The sequence below is a fragment of the Oreochromis niloticus genome, linkage group LG17 (genome assembly GCF_001858045.2).
Source record: "Oreochromis niloticus isolate F11D_XX linkage group LG17, O_niloticus_UMD_NMBU, whole genome shotgun sequence".
Lineage (NCBI taxonomy): Eukaryota > Metazoa > Chordata > Actinopteri > Cichliformes > Cichlidae > Oreochromis > Oreochromis niloticus.
This window is the reverse complement of record NC_031981.2, coordinates 25,776,120-25,792,072: the sequence shown is the minus strand read 5'-3', so window position 1 is coordinate 25,792,072 and position 15,953 is coordinate 25,776,120. Positions and strand designations below refer to the sequence as shown.

Genomic DNA, 15,953 nt, shown 5'->3' with positions numbered 1-15,953 from the left:
GGCCTCTGCACACAGGTTCAAGATTCAGGAGTCCCTCAGTTGGCCTGTGTATGTGTGCGGCATCTGTACGTGCGAGTCCACAGTGTGTGTGGAGCTTCTGGGTGGTGGTGGGGCGGTGCAGGGGTTATGGCGATAAATTGCGCTGTCCTGTCACTTCTATTTGGGGCGGATTGGGCTAGTGTGCAGGGCGCCGCTGGAGGTAATTTGCTGCCGTATTTCAGATGGGCTGGAAATGGGTTTAGAGCGAGAGTTCATGCCTCCCATTACAGAAAAGAGAGAGAGGGTTACCCCAAACGCATGGCGCACACAAAACAACTGACATGGATGCTTAACACGTGCAGAGCTGCTGCACTGCTGCAAATAATATCAGCCATCAGCTGTGTTCACATGCACGCTCTATCAGACTGTGTGCCATAACTCAGCAGCACAGACACTCAGTTTCACTGATACAAGATCAGTGGACGCCCTACACAGGGCAACTGCAGCCAGGGGAGCTGTAATGGAGGCTAATGTTGGAGCACTGACTGCCACCCAGGGAGGCTTAAACAAGGACTGGGTGGCCTAGGGAGCCACAATGGAGGTTAATGGGGATATGACATGAACAGTTAACACAGACAGCAGTTAACCCTGACACAGGGCTGCAGTCAAGGGGTGACGTTAGGATGTTTTCTCACTGGGTTCATATGTTCATACAAGTCTAAGTGTCAGAGCAATCGTCCCAGTGATTTCACATGTCTGTGCATGATTGCTTTAATGTGTGCCATCCCCATCACAGAGCAGTTGTTCCCTTTGTCACCAAAATTATAACTATTTGATGTACACACCTCCAATTTTGCAAACTAAGATCTGTTCAAGCTTTGTTCAATCCTCATGTTCATCATAATAACAGTCATGTCTATAAATTTTAAAGGGCCTACAGTAATAAAGAGAGAACCCCAACAATCAATCAGAACCAGACTCCCACTGAGCACCACTTGTGGACAGTGGGAAGGAAAAACTCCTTTTTAACAGTAAGAGACCTATGGCAGAACTCAGCCAGGCTCAGGTAGTGGTGGCCATTTGCCGTCACCAACTGGGGGTGAGAGGAGGGAGATGGATGCAACTCTGCAAAGCTAAGCCGTGTTTCCATGTTGTCTTTAGAAAGAAGAGGTTGTGTTTGAGAAACACTTCCAAACAAGCCATACGTATTCAGTCTTGTTCTAATTGTTATGAACAGTTGTGAACTTTAACTCTTAACGTGCTAACTGAGTCAGAGATTTAGATATTGGGTTTTTCTGCAATTTATTTGAGCACTGCATGGTCTGAACTTGGGGTGAAGACACTGGGATGCCCACTCCAGGGAATATTGTGTCATTGTGTTAACACACACCTGAATATTCCATATAAGAAAACTACAAAAACTCTTTCCTTTTTAGATAAAGGTGGCCATATTTACTGATACTTGACACACATGCCGCCTTTGATAACACAGCATAGGGCTGCTATTTACCCTCTTTTTCTTTTTTTTTTTTGCTTTTTACCTTGTTAATTCGCATGAAAGCAGTAAGGCTATGCATATAGGATAGTTGCTACTGTAATAAAGTGTTTTTTGAATTTGAATAGTTTTTTCACAGGAGTCCATTTAAAAAGATTCAATTTATCTACAACATCGGATGAGGAAAATGTTGCTGGTGCTGAAGGTCTGAAAAGCAACACACTTTTCTTGTGATGAAAATGTTAACCAATGAATTACATTTTTCGGTAGGCAGCACTGTGATGTAACAGATTCATTTTTGATGAGCGTAATCTTGTGTGGGTTTGATAAACTATTGTTAAAGGGCCCTCATTCATCTTTAAGGACACTTAACTTGGGGGTAATGTAGTCCATTCTCAAAGCTGAAGGCTGGACTGGTAAACCATCTGGCAACACCACGACAAAACATCTCGAAAGAATGTCTTTTCTTAGACAAAATGAGTGCGCCTCTGAACTGCATGCACACACGGAGGTGTACATAATGAGTCACACTGGTTCACACATGGCTTGTTTATAACAAATAACATAACAGTAAGCTCCAGAGAACACAAAAAATGAAGCCAGCATTTAAATGCAGTTCTTTAAATGGGCACTTGAGGCTCTCAAGGCTTTGTCACAGGGCTGTCACTGGGAATGTTGCCAGTCCAGCACAGGGCTTGCTAGGTCTCACCTCTGGTAATCTGTGTTTGTGCTGTTGGTGCTTCTTGGAACATTTTAATGAAATGATCTGACAAATAATATGACTTGCTATAGTAAGGCGATAAAAATAAGTTATGCTTCAGTTTTGGTGAGTGAAATTGTTTCTATTGGTCCATCCTTTATAATAATTAGCAGGTATCTCCATCTGTACAATGCACTTATACAGCCAATTGATGCAGCTCACAGATCTGATGACAGCTTACAAGGTGGCTCAGATACTGTGACAATGAAATAATCCATGCCCGTCTGTGTTCACTTCACCATGTGTCAGCAGCAGCGCCCCTTTGTTAGTGGGAGAGCTTAGATAGAGGAAGGAGGAAGTTAAAAAAAAACTGTAGTTTGCAATTTTTTCCTGCCTGCAACACCAACAGATTTTTTTTGTGATTAAGTAAAAATGATTTCAAACTGTGGTTTGAGTTTACATTTCTTTTTCATCTCTCTCTCTACACAGAACTGCTAAAATCTCAAAATATCATTTTCCTGGGTGCGTAAAAATGCAATTATCAATTTCTCAAACCAAGTGAAAATAAAATTTTCTTTAAATATCTTATAACTAGCAGAACAATACCAGTCAAAACCACAAACAAATTAAAATTAATTTATATTAATGTCTACTTAGATTAATTAGATTAATTTATAGGAAAATTAAATTTACTTTTAGATTAAAGTTCTACAAATTAACAAAGTTGTTTAGCCCTGAAGCACAGTTTATGTAATCTTCACACTTTTAAGTGTGCTAGAAAGTATAAAATAAAGACTGGAGGTCACAGACAGTAAAAGATCTTAAACTCATCAAAAAACAACTGTAAAAAATATGGTGTGGAAAAACGAGAGAACTAGAGGACAGAGCAAGGCTACAAAGAAACTCTCTTGAGACCATCCTGTATGTCTGACTCTGTATGTGTGTATGCAGGTGTGTGTATGTGCAGTGCTCTGACCATGCAATGCACAGATAAAGGAGAGCGCGATTCAGCACTACCGGTGCCGTTGATGAATGATCCGACTTTTGTTTTAGTGACAAGGAAGAATTTGGAGGGTCGCGCAACTGCTCAGAATAATGCTGCCCTTGTCTTATTTGTCTGCAACCCCAGCATTAGTAAGCTCATATTGGGAAACAGTTACCCTTGAAACAGAGCACAGCAAAAACAGTTGTCTGGCTAATTCTAACTGAGAGCATTGCTGCTCTTCTTCACACTTTTAAAGGAAACCAAAGCAGCCGAGTTACGCATCAGGATCCTTTCAAATCCAACGTAAGGGGAACTGACTGTAGTGTAGGAAGTAACAATAAAACATATTTATTGAGAACTCAGCATTAAAAAGCAGCAGAAGAGAATCTTAACACACAACTGTATGGTGGGAGGTGGATGACTAATGTGATAAGTAATGAGCAAAGGAATGAATTGCAGTATAAAGTGGAATGAATGGGGTGGTGAATGCAGGAAAAGAAGAGAGAAGTGAAGAAGAGGGAGCGCTGCTTCACTTTATTGCCCAGTCTCTTACATCCTGTACTGATCAATACTGAAGCACTAAAGGAGATGAGCGCCTGGACCAAGTGTGTGTGTACATATTAAATATATACACAAAAGTATGTATGTATATGCATGAGGGCCTTAACATTTATGCCAGAAATAAAGCAGAGAAAGATGGAGGCATTTGCAAGACTGACATGAAATTTTATCAAACAGAAAGACATAAAACACAAGAAAGAACAGCAACAGAGCAAACATGGGGGACAGAAAATTAAAGAGTGGTTCGCCGGGAGAAAAATAGCAAGGGAGATGAAAGGAGGGTTGGGCTGTAATTTATCCTCCAGAGTGCATGCTTTACGGCTTTCTTAATTCAACTCCTGATACTATTAATGGAGTTAATGTTGAGATTATATCTATTTTCTGGTGGTGGGGCCTGAAATACTGCAGCCGATTCCCCCGCCCCTTCAAACTGTCACCCAGCGCTAAATCACACACCATGCCTGTTATGGCTAAAACTAGGGGAGAGAACGGTATGTTGGGCAGAGGCAACCTCACTTCCTGTGGGCCTGGGAGCAAGACATCTGTGCAACTAAATGGATGAAAAGGATAAGTTAAAAAAACACAAAAATCAGTTTTACCAGTCACATATTTACAGATAAACTGTTGCGTTTTAAAACCAAAAAACTAAGTAAAACTAGGGTTGCACCTATTTTAAAAACTGGTCCTTTTGATTAAACTTCTTAAGCACACACAAAAAAACCCCCCAACCTTCTCAATAGAGGCACCATCATCAGCCTCAAAAAATCCTTAGGGGATGCAAGATGCCCATAAAGCAGAATATTCTCAGTGTTGCAGGTGCATGTTTCAGTTTTACCATTCTTAGTACCCATTCTAAAATGTGTCACCAAGAACAATTTTCAAAGGTTTAAACTGACATACCCAAAAAGCAAGTCAATGCTGTCAAGTAGGATGGGTGATTGGAACAATATATTGGCAATCAGTGATTGGCCAAGTATGTATCTGGTTGGTTTTATTTTTTTCAGTTAGTGGACTGACTCCACTAGATTTTAATGAAATAGTTAACACGTAAAGTACAACTGTTTCCTCTCATCCTTTCATCCTTTTGGTTGTGGTAAGATTTCCAAGTCAGATTAATTTGAGAGTTAAAAATCTATCCCAGAGCCTCTTCCAGGTATGCTAGCTGTGTGAAAATAGCCAAAATCTATCTGTAGTCACCAGCTGTTTGTGCAACCCTACTATCCACAGCACAGAGTGAAGTAATTAAAACTAGCTGTAACAAAGGCCAATAGGAACAATAATATTATCCAGGACATCCCCGTGCTTCTAATTAAGGCAACCAAAACATTGCTCAGAAAACTCGGCCTGGACCTCAGTGACACTTTGACTTTGTATGATACACAAAGCTCAACTATTTTGTTTTCTGGACAGCAGCAGAACTACAAGATAACAAGAAATAATGTTTCTCAATGAGTTTTACCAACCCACAGATAAACATGCCTACAGAGTGCATGCTATTTAGGCAAACTTTATGTTCAGTCTTTGAAATCATATTTGTTGAATGCAATCAGAACTTTAGGGGAAAATGTGTTTTGATTTTTTTGTTTTTTCTTTAAAAACAAACCAAAAACATAAAATGTTTGATATATGCATATCCTTGAATAAATTCTTAACAGGAAAGTCAAAAATGAATTCAATGGTACCACACCACTTCTAAATATCTAATCAATGGCTTTTCTCTACAGGTTATCTGAACACATTGGGATCCTCTGGACTACTGAGCGGCCAGGTACATGTATGGTTTTCTAAGATGCGGTTGTGGCAGGCAGAGATAAGAGTTGAGAACATATGAAGCGAGACCAGCGGGTCTGATAGGCCAAAGATGAAGAGGAGTACTCAGTAGTTAAGAGCAGAGAATATGAGCTCATGCTCCACTCAATAGCTTCAAATTGATAAAAGTGGTGGTGGTCTTTGGAATTAAACAGATAGATAAAGCATAAAAAAGGAGCAGGTATGAGGGTGGGGTGGGGGTACGAGTCTCCCTGGGGACCCAATGTGTCCCCCTCCCTCCCTATCTCTTTACTCACTTCTACACATGTGGTGATATTTCACAGGATGTCAGGGGGCTCAAATTGAAAATCCCTTGATGAATCAATATTTACTGCAGCAGCTAAATGAATAGTAATAAGTCACCAGACGCTGAGTCCAGCCACAGTCCAGGGTCTTCTGTCTCACCAAATCTGGATTGCACAAATTAACTCTGCTCATCATCAACACACAAAACAAATACACAAAAGTATTTCATTACAAGTGGCTACGCTAACAACTTACAAGATCACACAATCTAAATGACAAAGACAGCACTGTTGAACTTACCAACAGTGACAGCTGTAGACAGCTGGAACTCCTTTCTAGCACTTCATAGCAGCATGAAATCTGTTCACTAACGTCTGTGACACACTATGTAATTCGGAGGCATAAAGTTGAACTTGATTCTTTCTAAACTTTGTTATGTTAAACTGAAACTTTTTGCATGGGCCAAATGTTTATTCTTTCCATGTGTACAAAACAAGTTAATCTCATATACTGCAACAAAGAAATGAAGCAGACATGTCATCTCGCTTTCAAAACACCCATAATCTAACTCTTAGGCAACCAGAGAATTGAATTATGGTTTATATTTAAACTGTTCTTCCAAGTCTTGGCAAACAAGAAACATAGAACATAATCTTACACACACACACAAAAAATTCACATTCTTTCCAAAAAGACAGTTTTGCTTCTCTTCAAAAAACAGGTTTAGATCTCAGTGTTAGGCGTCTTAAACATGCATTCTTTAAACTGACCAGCAGGGGGGGAATCCACTATTTTTAAAACAAGGTCTGACTGTGAAGAAGTCTATGAGAAAATGTTTCTTGATTTTTTTTTCTTAACTGCTAGTTTCACTTGTTCTTTAACATAATATGTTAATTTTGTAAATCACAGCCGAATTTAGAATAAAATACACAACCTCACCCAACCACCATCGCCCTGGGAACCAAGGCAGCAACATAACTGTAACAAAAAGACACAAAATAACCTCCATTCTCTATGTTACAGGGCTTACAATATGGGTGCTGCAATGACTAGCTGATTACCTGACATAGCTTTCTGGCTCCAACTTTTCAAATGTGGTATACAATGAATTTATTTGAATTAAGGAGAATTTCCCCAAACAAAACAACCAACCAAACAAACACACACAAAAAAACACCAATAAAGAGATCTCTTTGTGACTCTGGAAATGAAACAGTTTGGATTTTTAATGACATTTTTGATGGACAAAAAAAGATGAATAATAAAACCAGTGAGTCCAATTAACATGCATTCACTGTGAACTCAGAAGTACTGAGACAAAGATGAAAGATTGATGGATGAAGATAAAGAAAAAGTGAGAGATGAGGGCTGCAATGACATTAAAAAAATAAATAAATAAATAAATAAAAACACCCAACCACCCAGCTCCCTCTCTCTCTCTCTGTATCCCGGATTTGATGTGTTCCCTGCTGGTATAAATTAATGTGAGGAGCACACTATTGTAAATGGTTTATTCTCTGGGTTATCTACTCTGTAAAAATGAACACCATAAATTTTCGACCTCTTCCATTCATGCTACACATGACTGTAACATAAAAGACAGGAATTTGCTCTGCACTGAAAGACTGAATCACATTAAAGCCAGACCTAAGGAAGTATCTGTTAACGTGGATTACCTGGCAGACTGGATCCTCTTGGCACGCCAGGAGAGGGCTGGGTTGTAAGGGAGGGTCTGCATGGCACTGGAGCCCAGATGGGTCACCATCTTGTAGCGTGTCCTGAACACCCTTTGGGAAGCGGGGTTACGATGGGAGGAAGAGCTGGCATCTATGGGCAGGGATGATTAAGAAACAGAAGCCAGAGTTAAACATTCAGGCAGTGAGTGTGAACAAATGCACATTTACATCATTCTGAATGCATAATGTGTGCATACACACACATAAGTTTGTCTGAGAACTATGGCAGGTGTGCTCTTTAATAAGCTTCACATATAAAAATGAGAGGGAATAACAAAGGCAGAATTTTTATGAGTCTAATAAATCATATGCTCTGTCTCCTTCCTCGCTGCCATCATTCCTCCTACCCAGCCTCCCTCCTTCCTTCTCACTTTAAGTCTCATTCGTTATATCATTTTACAAATCCATCAGAGAAGAGCAGTGAGATCGGAAAGGGGGGTAGGGGGGGCCTCTAGTGTTGTTATTTATTTATTTATTTATTTTGACTGTTTATCCATCAAGTTATTTTATGATGGCCTAAGCTGGCTGACGCACAGAGAACAGAATTTGCATTGAGGATCGCTGGAGTCCCTGTTCATATCAACATCAGCCACTACAAAGGCCTGTGCACTGAAGTTAAATTGTAATGACATTGTGAATACCTCTAAAAGTTTTACTTTTTTTTTTGTTGGTCACACTTCTGTATTCTGTAGTTACTGGTAGTCATCACTAATATTTCAGATAAAATGTGTTTTTCTGAAAAACTACCTACTTTTTACTTTCCTTTCATTATGATAACCTAATAATTAATAATAACACCAGGGAATAGTGTCGAAAATGCAGTAGTGTACTCTTATTCATGGTTGTGCTGTAGTTGGTTCTTCATTTTAGCCTCTTCCACTGAGAAGAGAGAAAATACTACATAAAGAACGTCTTTGCAGAAACCTGAAGCTGTGTTAAAACTAATGCCATCTGCAGACTGCAAGCACTGTCCGGGTTACTCATCTGTACATTATGAGTGAGTCTTTGACGTAGTCAACATGCTGGTCTTTACGTTCCTTTTCAAGCCAACTTTTCAACCAGTCAGCATTGTCAGTGGTCTCATCACAGTCTGCAGCATAGTCTAACCCTAACCCTACACTTTTATTTTATGACCACATCCACTGGATATGCTGGTAAAACTCAGTTACCTACACCCATTTTCTTTACGTTTGAATCACTGAGTGCAGCCATGACTGCCTGTAGAAAATGAGGATTTTCTAACTTTAACGTTTTTTCATCTGTTTCTTCTTCACAAATTATGTCAAGTAATGTGACAGCAGGCATGGATTTAATGGTATTAATGTTAAAGATATTTGAAGAAAAAGCAAAAATCTCCCACTACTACAGACAAGAAAAAAAGAAAAGATTTAATGCAATGTGAATCAGTTGCTCAGTGTATTCACTCAAACTATTAAAGAAAAAAAGAAGTCATTATCTGCACTCTCTTCTCCCTTCTACCAATCATTCAATGCAGTGGTCAGCGACAGCACTCAGTCTTCCTAATGAGTAAAGAAAAGAGTGAAGAGAGGTGTTAGAGGGGGGAATTAGGAATGAGTTTATGCACTCAGTGCAGAACTCATTTCCCATCACCTCTTTTACAAGTCTTTAACTGCCAGTTGTTAGGATTGTTGCGGTTTTAATTAGCGCCCAATAACAAACCGTGACCGTCACAAGGTCTGTGGTGAAGAATAATGAAATGATTCCATTTCCACTTCTACTCATTCAACCTTCCCTCTCTCCCTCACGCCACACCTCCCCCCCATTCGTCGTCCTGTTCAGAGATGCTGGTTTCATTTGTCAGCCATGATGCAGCTCTGGATCAGCTGGAGAATTTATCTCAGACACACATTTACTGTTCAACAAATCACAGGAAGGGGGGAGGCAGGGGGCTGAAATACTGACAACAGGTTTACAACACGATCATAGACACAAGCACACACCCTACATTAGCACCCACGCAGTTTAAGTTTGTTTTTTCTTTGTTTGTTTTTTTAAGGTAGCATTTTTTCACCATCCTTTTTCTTGCTAGAAGGTTCAACAGGACAGGACTGGTGTGTTAAAAGGAAAAAAGAAAAGAAAAAGCTTTCACACTGTATCAACAATTAAATTATATCAATAATCCATGTAAAGAACTCGAAAAAAGCTGATTCTGTTCAACTGGATGCAGGGTTTTCAGTGGGAAAAATATTTCATTACTCTGTGTCAGCTGACTGCAGATTTCCCCAATCTCATATAGAGTACCGTTGCGTAATACAAGCAAACAGTTCTTACCACTGATCAAAAGCTATGAGTACTGTGAACAGAGAGTTGGGGAATGGAGCTCGATTTTACTTTTAAGCTCAGACTTAAATGTTTCCTTTTTGGTAATGCTTATGGGTTAGTTACGGATGGCTGCTGCCTAGGGATGGGTACCGATATCGGTTCTGACATAAACGGTAGTAACCAGACCGAAAAGCAGCGCACATTTCGGTGCTTTTTTTTTTCTTGAGATGTCATACATTTTGGATTCTAGCCAATCATTTTACCTTTCCAAGGATAGTAGGTGGGCCCAGGTACGTACGTTCTTTTAGAGCAGAGCTACAGATTAAAAATGCCCAAGGCGAAGCGGTCAAAAGTCTGGCTGTACTTCACAGCAAAAGATGCAAACTCAGCAGCCTGCAACAAGTGCTTTAAGGTGATACTGTGCAAAGGAGGCAACTCCTCGAATCTGATGAAACACCTGGCGACACATAGCGTTTTTTTTTAAAGCCGAGAAATGCACCGTATTTGATAGCTTGCTGCCAGACCTCACACCGAGCACATCTACTGCGGGTGTGGTGCCTGTTATCGGACCCGGAGTTAGCAACATCCCCCAAAAACCCGAAGAGTAGAGTCCTGGCCCCTAGCCCTGCCAGTGTAGCAGAAATGATGACGGATGATGATGGCAGCAGCAGCCGTTCTTCTCTGGGTTTAGTAGCTTAATGTTGTTCGTGTGTAATTTACGTTGAGTACGCTAACCACATTATTAAATTAATGCACGTAAGGTGAACTAGCAAACACCGTCGTAGTTACATGCGGCTGTCTTCTTGTTTGATAGCGTGATACCATATATGCCCTATAGCTGCAGAAAAGGCTAACACTGTTATCTTTTTACAAAAAAAAAACAGCTAAACATGAGAGGTTTAAGGACAAAGTTTGTGTTTTCCATTGTTTAAGCACCGATTCCAACCAAGGGAGGTATGTTGTATCAACAGAAAAGGCTAACTTGGTTATCATTTTGCAGAAAAAAAGAGACTGCTAAAAATGAAAACATAAAAAAACAACCAAAAAAAAAGCTAAATATGAGAGGTTTTTGGACAAAGTTTGTGTTCTCCATTCTTTAAGCACCGGTTCGAGCACCGTTTAAGCACCGGCACCGTTTCAAGAGTACCAGTTTGGCACCGGTATCGGATAAAACCTAAACGATACCCATCCCCACTGCTGGGGGCTTCCCCTGATGCACTGGGTGTGATTTTTTTGTCTTAAACCAGTATCATTAATTATTAAACTCTGTGTCTCTACTACAGTGTGTATTTTACTCATCTCCTTTTGCTCTCTCGCCTCTTTTCCTTTTTCACTCCCTATCAGTTGCAGCAGATGGCTGCCACAGCTCTCTTGGGGCTTTCTTCATGTTAACAGGGAGTTTGTCCTTCCCACCATCACCAAGTGGTTGCTCATAGGCTTTTTTCCTCTCCAATACTGTAGGGTCTTTACCTTTCAATATAAAGGGTCTTGACTGTTGTGAATTGGCTTTATATAAAACAATTAACTGAATTGAGTAGTTTCTGAAAAGGGGTTTAAAGTCATTAAATTATGGGTATTATTGTACTGTTAGCAATGCAATAAAAACATTCTTTTAACAGGTTTTCAACCATAATACATATAATTTTTTATTAAATAATTCAAGACGTTCAATAATAAAACAACACAGACCGATCATCCATGTGTGTATAGTTTGTGTGTAGTGTGTATAATTTCTCAGAGACCCATTCTGATTAGTGAATGCCATGTTGTTAATTAAATTTACTTCAGTTTTGTCATGTCACAAGTCATGACAAAACTGAAATAAATTAAGTCAGTTTGAAATAATATTGGCCTAACAGTATTTGGGATTTTGTTGTGACATGTAGCATTTTATAAATAGAAAGATATACACTGCGGTAACAATTTTAACTGTACTTTTGTTCTCTGAGAGAAATGGTATGTGTGTGTGTGTGTGTGTGTGTGTGTGTGTGTGTGTGTGTGTGTGTGTGTGTGAGAGAGTGTGTGAGAGAGAGAAAGACCTAGCTTAAAAATAAGAGTACAAAAGGTGGCCTTAGAGGGAGAATATGGGTGGGGGTAGTCATTTGTACAGGATTAGTTGCCTGGCTTCTAGTCACTTTTTCTCCCACAATCCATCTGTACTCCAGTCTGAGCTATTTGGGCATCCTGGGAGATGACAAATAGGGCTTGTCAAAGGTGCTGCCACGATTCCCACCCTGCAACCTCATACACCCGCTTTCACCTACGTTCCCTCCCAACTAACACCTCAATGTGTCTCTAGGCACTCATTGCAAACATCATGACATCAACTGTGTCCAAGATGCTGTCGCACAGCTGCTCCACTCCTGCCGTTGTTTAATGACATCTATACTGAGTTGTGCTGTTGGTGTTTTCGTTTGTGTGCGTGTCAGCAGGGATGGATGGATGGTGTTGCTCTGATTGTAAACCACTGCAGGTTGTGTTGGTTGAGTGGCTCTTGGAGCAATGGGGTTTCAATCTTCCACTACAGGACCATGACCAATGAGCATGTGAACACATACACGCACACACAAACACACACTTACTCACATACATACACCTGGGGTCTCCATCTTCCCTTAATAGACCTCTGACAGTGGCCTGCCTTGCAAGTGGCGCCCTACACTGTGAAGCCACCATTTGCAGACACACGCAGCTCGTATCCGTTCATCCATCTCTTACTGACTCGCTGCTGTGAATCTACAGATAATCTACTCTCGTCGCCTCACGCTGCACTCATCGCTCCTTTTGCAAGTGGTCTGCCTTTCTGTCACAGAGCCACATTTAACTACATGGCTTCAACATAGTTTTCCACTGACCCCTTAAGATACTCTTGTTTAGTGCTTCTGGCCCAGTACAGAGGTGAAAGGAATTTTGTTTAATGTCTACCTGGTATAATAAAAAAAAATGCTACTATATGTGCAAAATGCTATCCCTATTAAGTAGACCGATGACATGACCAATTACTGTATTATTTTTTTTCTGTCAATCAGTTAAAGCAACCAAACAAACTGTATCACAATTACAGTTTTAGTTTTAGCTGAGTTTTAGCTGAAATCTATTTGTGAGAGTAATTGGTACATGAGACTAGAGTATGGTGTTGAAGTCTGTGGTTTTCAAGCAGTTTTAGTTGTGGTTTTTAGTCTATTACATTGAATTTGTCCTCAAATATGTTAATAAGTTTAAATGTGGTTTTGTGCATTTCAGACATTAAGGTCTTTTACAACCCTTTGACAACCCTGATAACTGATTAAGACATGTCTCAAAACAGATAATTGAAATGCTCGTAGTTGATTTATAAACCATATTGAAAAAACTAAGAGTAAAGGCAGCCATCTTAGAGGAGGGCCAGTATTCAATATTAGATTAACACTGAAACCTTGCAAAACAGACCGACTTTTAATTTTAAAAGCTCTTGCTTAGGTTTTTTGTGTTTCTTGCTCCTTTGCCATTTGGCTATTTTTTGCAAGCCGGTCATAAGAGAAATGGGGTATATCTCAAATAGACCCATAACAATTTGCATATCTACAGCATTAAAAATGTAATTTGAGTGAACCAACACCTGAAAACAAAAATCGAGGGGTTTTTTTCCCATCCCTCTACGATTATAACAGACCAGCAGACAAATTCACTTTTTTCATTTTAGGTCCCGCTTCATCAACATGAAGAGACAGATCACTTAAGTGGATCTGAAAGTGTTGAGCTCAAGTTCTATCCCTAAGATGACTGAGCCCCATATCATAGACTAGACTTCAAGAAAACTTGTCTTCCATGCTCTCTACCCTAAGCTCAGGATCCCGACAGGGCACCACTCTGAACCTCCAATCCTGCATCCTCTTAGGGATCACCCAGCAGTCTGCCTCTCCATACCTGACGGTTAATTCCAGAGAACAGCAGTCTCCTTCTGCCCCCTCCCTGGAACAAACCGATGGATAATAAATCTTATTATTGACAGTGCCTGTTCCCCTTGCCATCACATGTTCCCGTCCCCTGGGGCTCATCCTCTGACTCCCACAGTTCCATCTCTCTCAAAGAAGACAGCAGTGCCATGCTAACATCAGACTTAACAAGCAAGTTACCACAATTTAATAACCCACTGGAAGTCAACGCAGTTATGATAATATGATCTCTGCGTTTTTGACACCCAGCGACACTTTCTGACAGATGAGCCAGAGACGTCAGAGTTTGATGTCCCACCCTGCCAAGAGAACTGCATTCCGTGGTCTTGGAATTACAGCATCTCGTAACTCCCAAGACAGCAGTATCATCCGCTCACAAAGTACGAGCAGAATGTGAGCCTTGGAGGTTATGTTGCATGTGAACAAGTTTAGCATCTTGTTTTAGGAAAATTAAGAAGGATAGGGAAATGTGCCAACAGATGATAAAAAGTTCACATTTTTCCATGTAACACTTAATACTTGAAGCCTTCTCTATCATTATAGGCAGAGTGTATCTTTATCCGTTTTTAAACCAAAATTATAAACAGGGTCTATTATGTCCACTGTTTCAGGACACGGGATCTGTGTAATTCCTGATCTCTTATCAGGGATCAGATGTTTGTTTGAGTCTGTTTAATGCTTTATATGGATTGAGTAGGCACACCATTAAAATCACTTACTGCTGAAGCAAGTAACACTGATCACCTTGGAGCAGCAAACTGCTAAGAAACCTCTGTTTTTGGCATTCATGTGCATGGACACCCCTTAGAGGAACAGTACTTGGTCTATAGCAGCAGCACAAAACATTTAGCAGGTTTACTTTACCACGACCTTTGAATTGGGCAGATTTCTTTTAAACCTTGCTAACAGGAGCTGTTTCACTCTGCTGTGGGAACACCACCTTATTCATAAACTTTTTTTAAAATTAAATTCGAAGATCAAAAAATATTTTAGGAACTCATGAGGATATGTGTGTATTTTTAATTATGTAAAGTTCTTCTCTGTATGACCCCTGATTCATTCCCATAGATTAAAAAAAGAAGCTTTTTTTAAATTGGCAAAATAAAAAAAATAAATAAAAAAACTAGATGAAGAACTAGTTCTACAATAAATGTGATGACAGACTGATAGTGTTAACCAATTGCTCTTCAGTTCATGACCAAATTAACACTTGGATACAAGTGGTACAATGATATATCTACCAAAGTATTTCTATATGATGGACCTACGATCTTTTTAAATGAATACTCATGGGCTCCATTAGTGGTGAGTGTCATTAGCAGATGCTGTCAACCAGCGTGTTGGTGATATCACCACAAAGAGGGGTGTTCAAGGGGGAGAATGTGGTCTGGGGAGTAGGGACTGTGGTGGGAGAGAGAAAGGGGAAGGCTACTGGCTTGTGGCCTCGTCCATCATCATAGTGGTGCTATCAGCTGTAACATATCCAGCTGACCTGGGAAACAGGCTGCCCAGAGGAAGGGCAATCCTGACATTCAAATGCAAGCACAAATGCATGCTGAGATGGTATAAAACAAGAACAGCAACATTATACTGTTTCTGATACTGTTTTTGAAAGTGAATGTAAAAGTTTAAGTTATCTAGCCCCAACATGTTAGTACAGTTCTGGAAACAGTCATAATACCTAACTCAACAGAAAGGTACAAAGTGATATTTTTACACTTCTACTTCTGTACATGCTAAACACAACCACAGAGGGTTTAGCATCGTGAAAGGGAACTGCAGCCAGAAGCATTGAAGAATGTTGGGAAGGATGTAGCTAGTCAGCATTGAATGATAATGGTGATTAAGTGCTAGAAGCTGAAGAAGGAGGACTTATTGCAAAGAGTTCAGGAAGGAGTTGAGACAAGCTATGGATGGTAGGGAGGAGTTACCAAATGACTGGAAAACTATAGCTGTAGTTCTGAGGAAAAATCCAAAGAATGTGTTTGGTTGTCCTTTGGATAGAAGAATAGGATAAGGAGACTTGGTTATTGAATGAGAAGCAACATGAAAATATTCAGTATTCAAAGGAAGAAGTTAGCAAAGAAAAAGTGGGAGGTGAAGAAACCAGACAGGAGTACTGGGAGGCTAAGCATACAGCAACGCGGGAGGTGGCAAAGACAAAGGAAAAAGCTTACGGTATAAGTTGTATGTGAGGCTGGGGAGTAAAGAAGGAGAAAAGAAC

At 40.1% G+C, this 15,953-nt stretch overlaps 1 protein-coding gene across 4 annotated transcripts in view; it reads right to left on the bottom strand.

Annotated features, from left to right (window-relative positions):
* Positions 1-15,953, bottom strand: part of zc3h3 (zinc finger CCCH-type containing 3) — a 70,659-nt gene that overhangs the window by 25,906 nt on the left and 28,800 nt on the right. For all 4 annotated transcript variants that reach the window (XM_025899485.1, XM_005468269.1, XM_025899486.1 and 1 more), the window contains one exon: positions 7,452-7,602. In XM_025899485.1, coding sequence (XP_025755270.1) covers positions 7,452-7,602 — 151 coding nt within the window. The remainder of the gene's footprint in view (positions 1-7,451; positions 7,603-15,953) is intronic.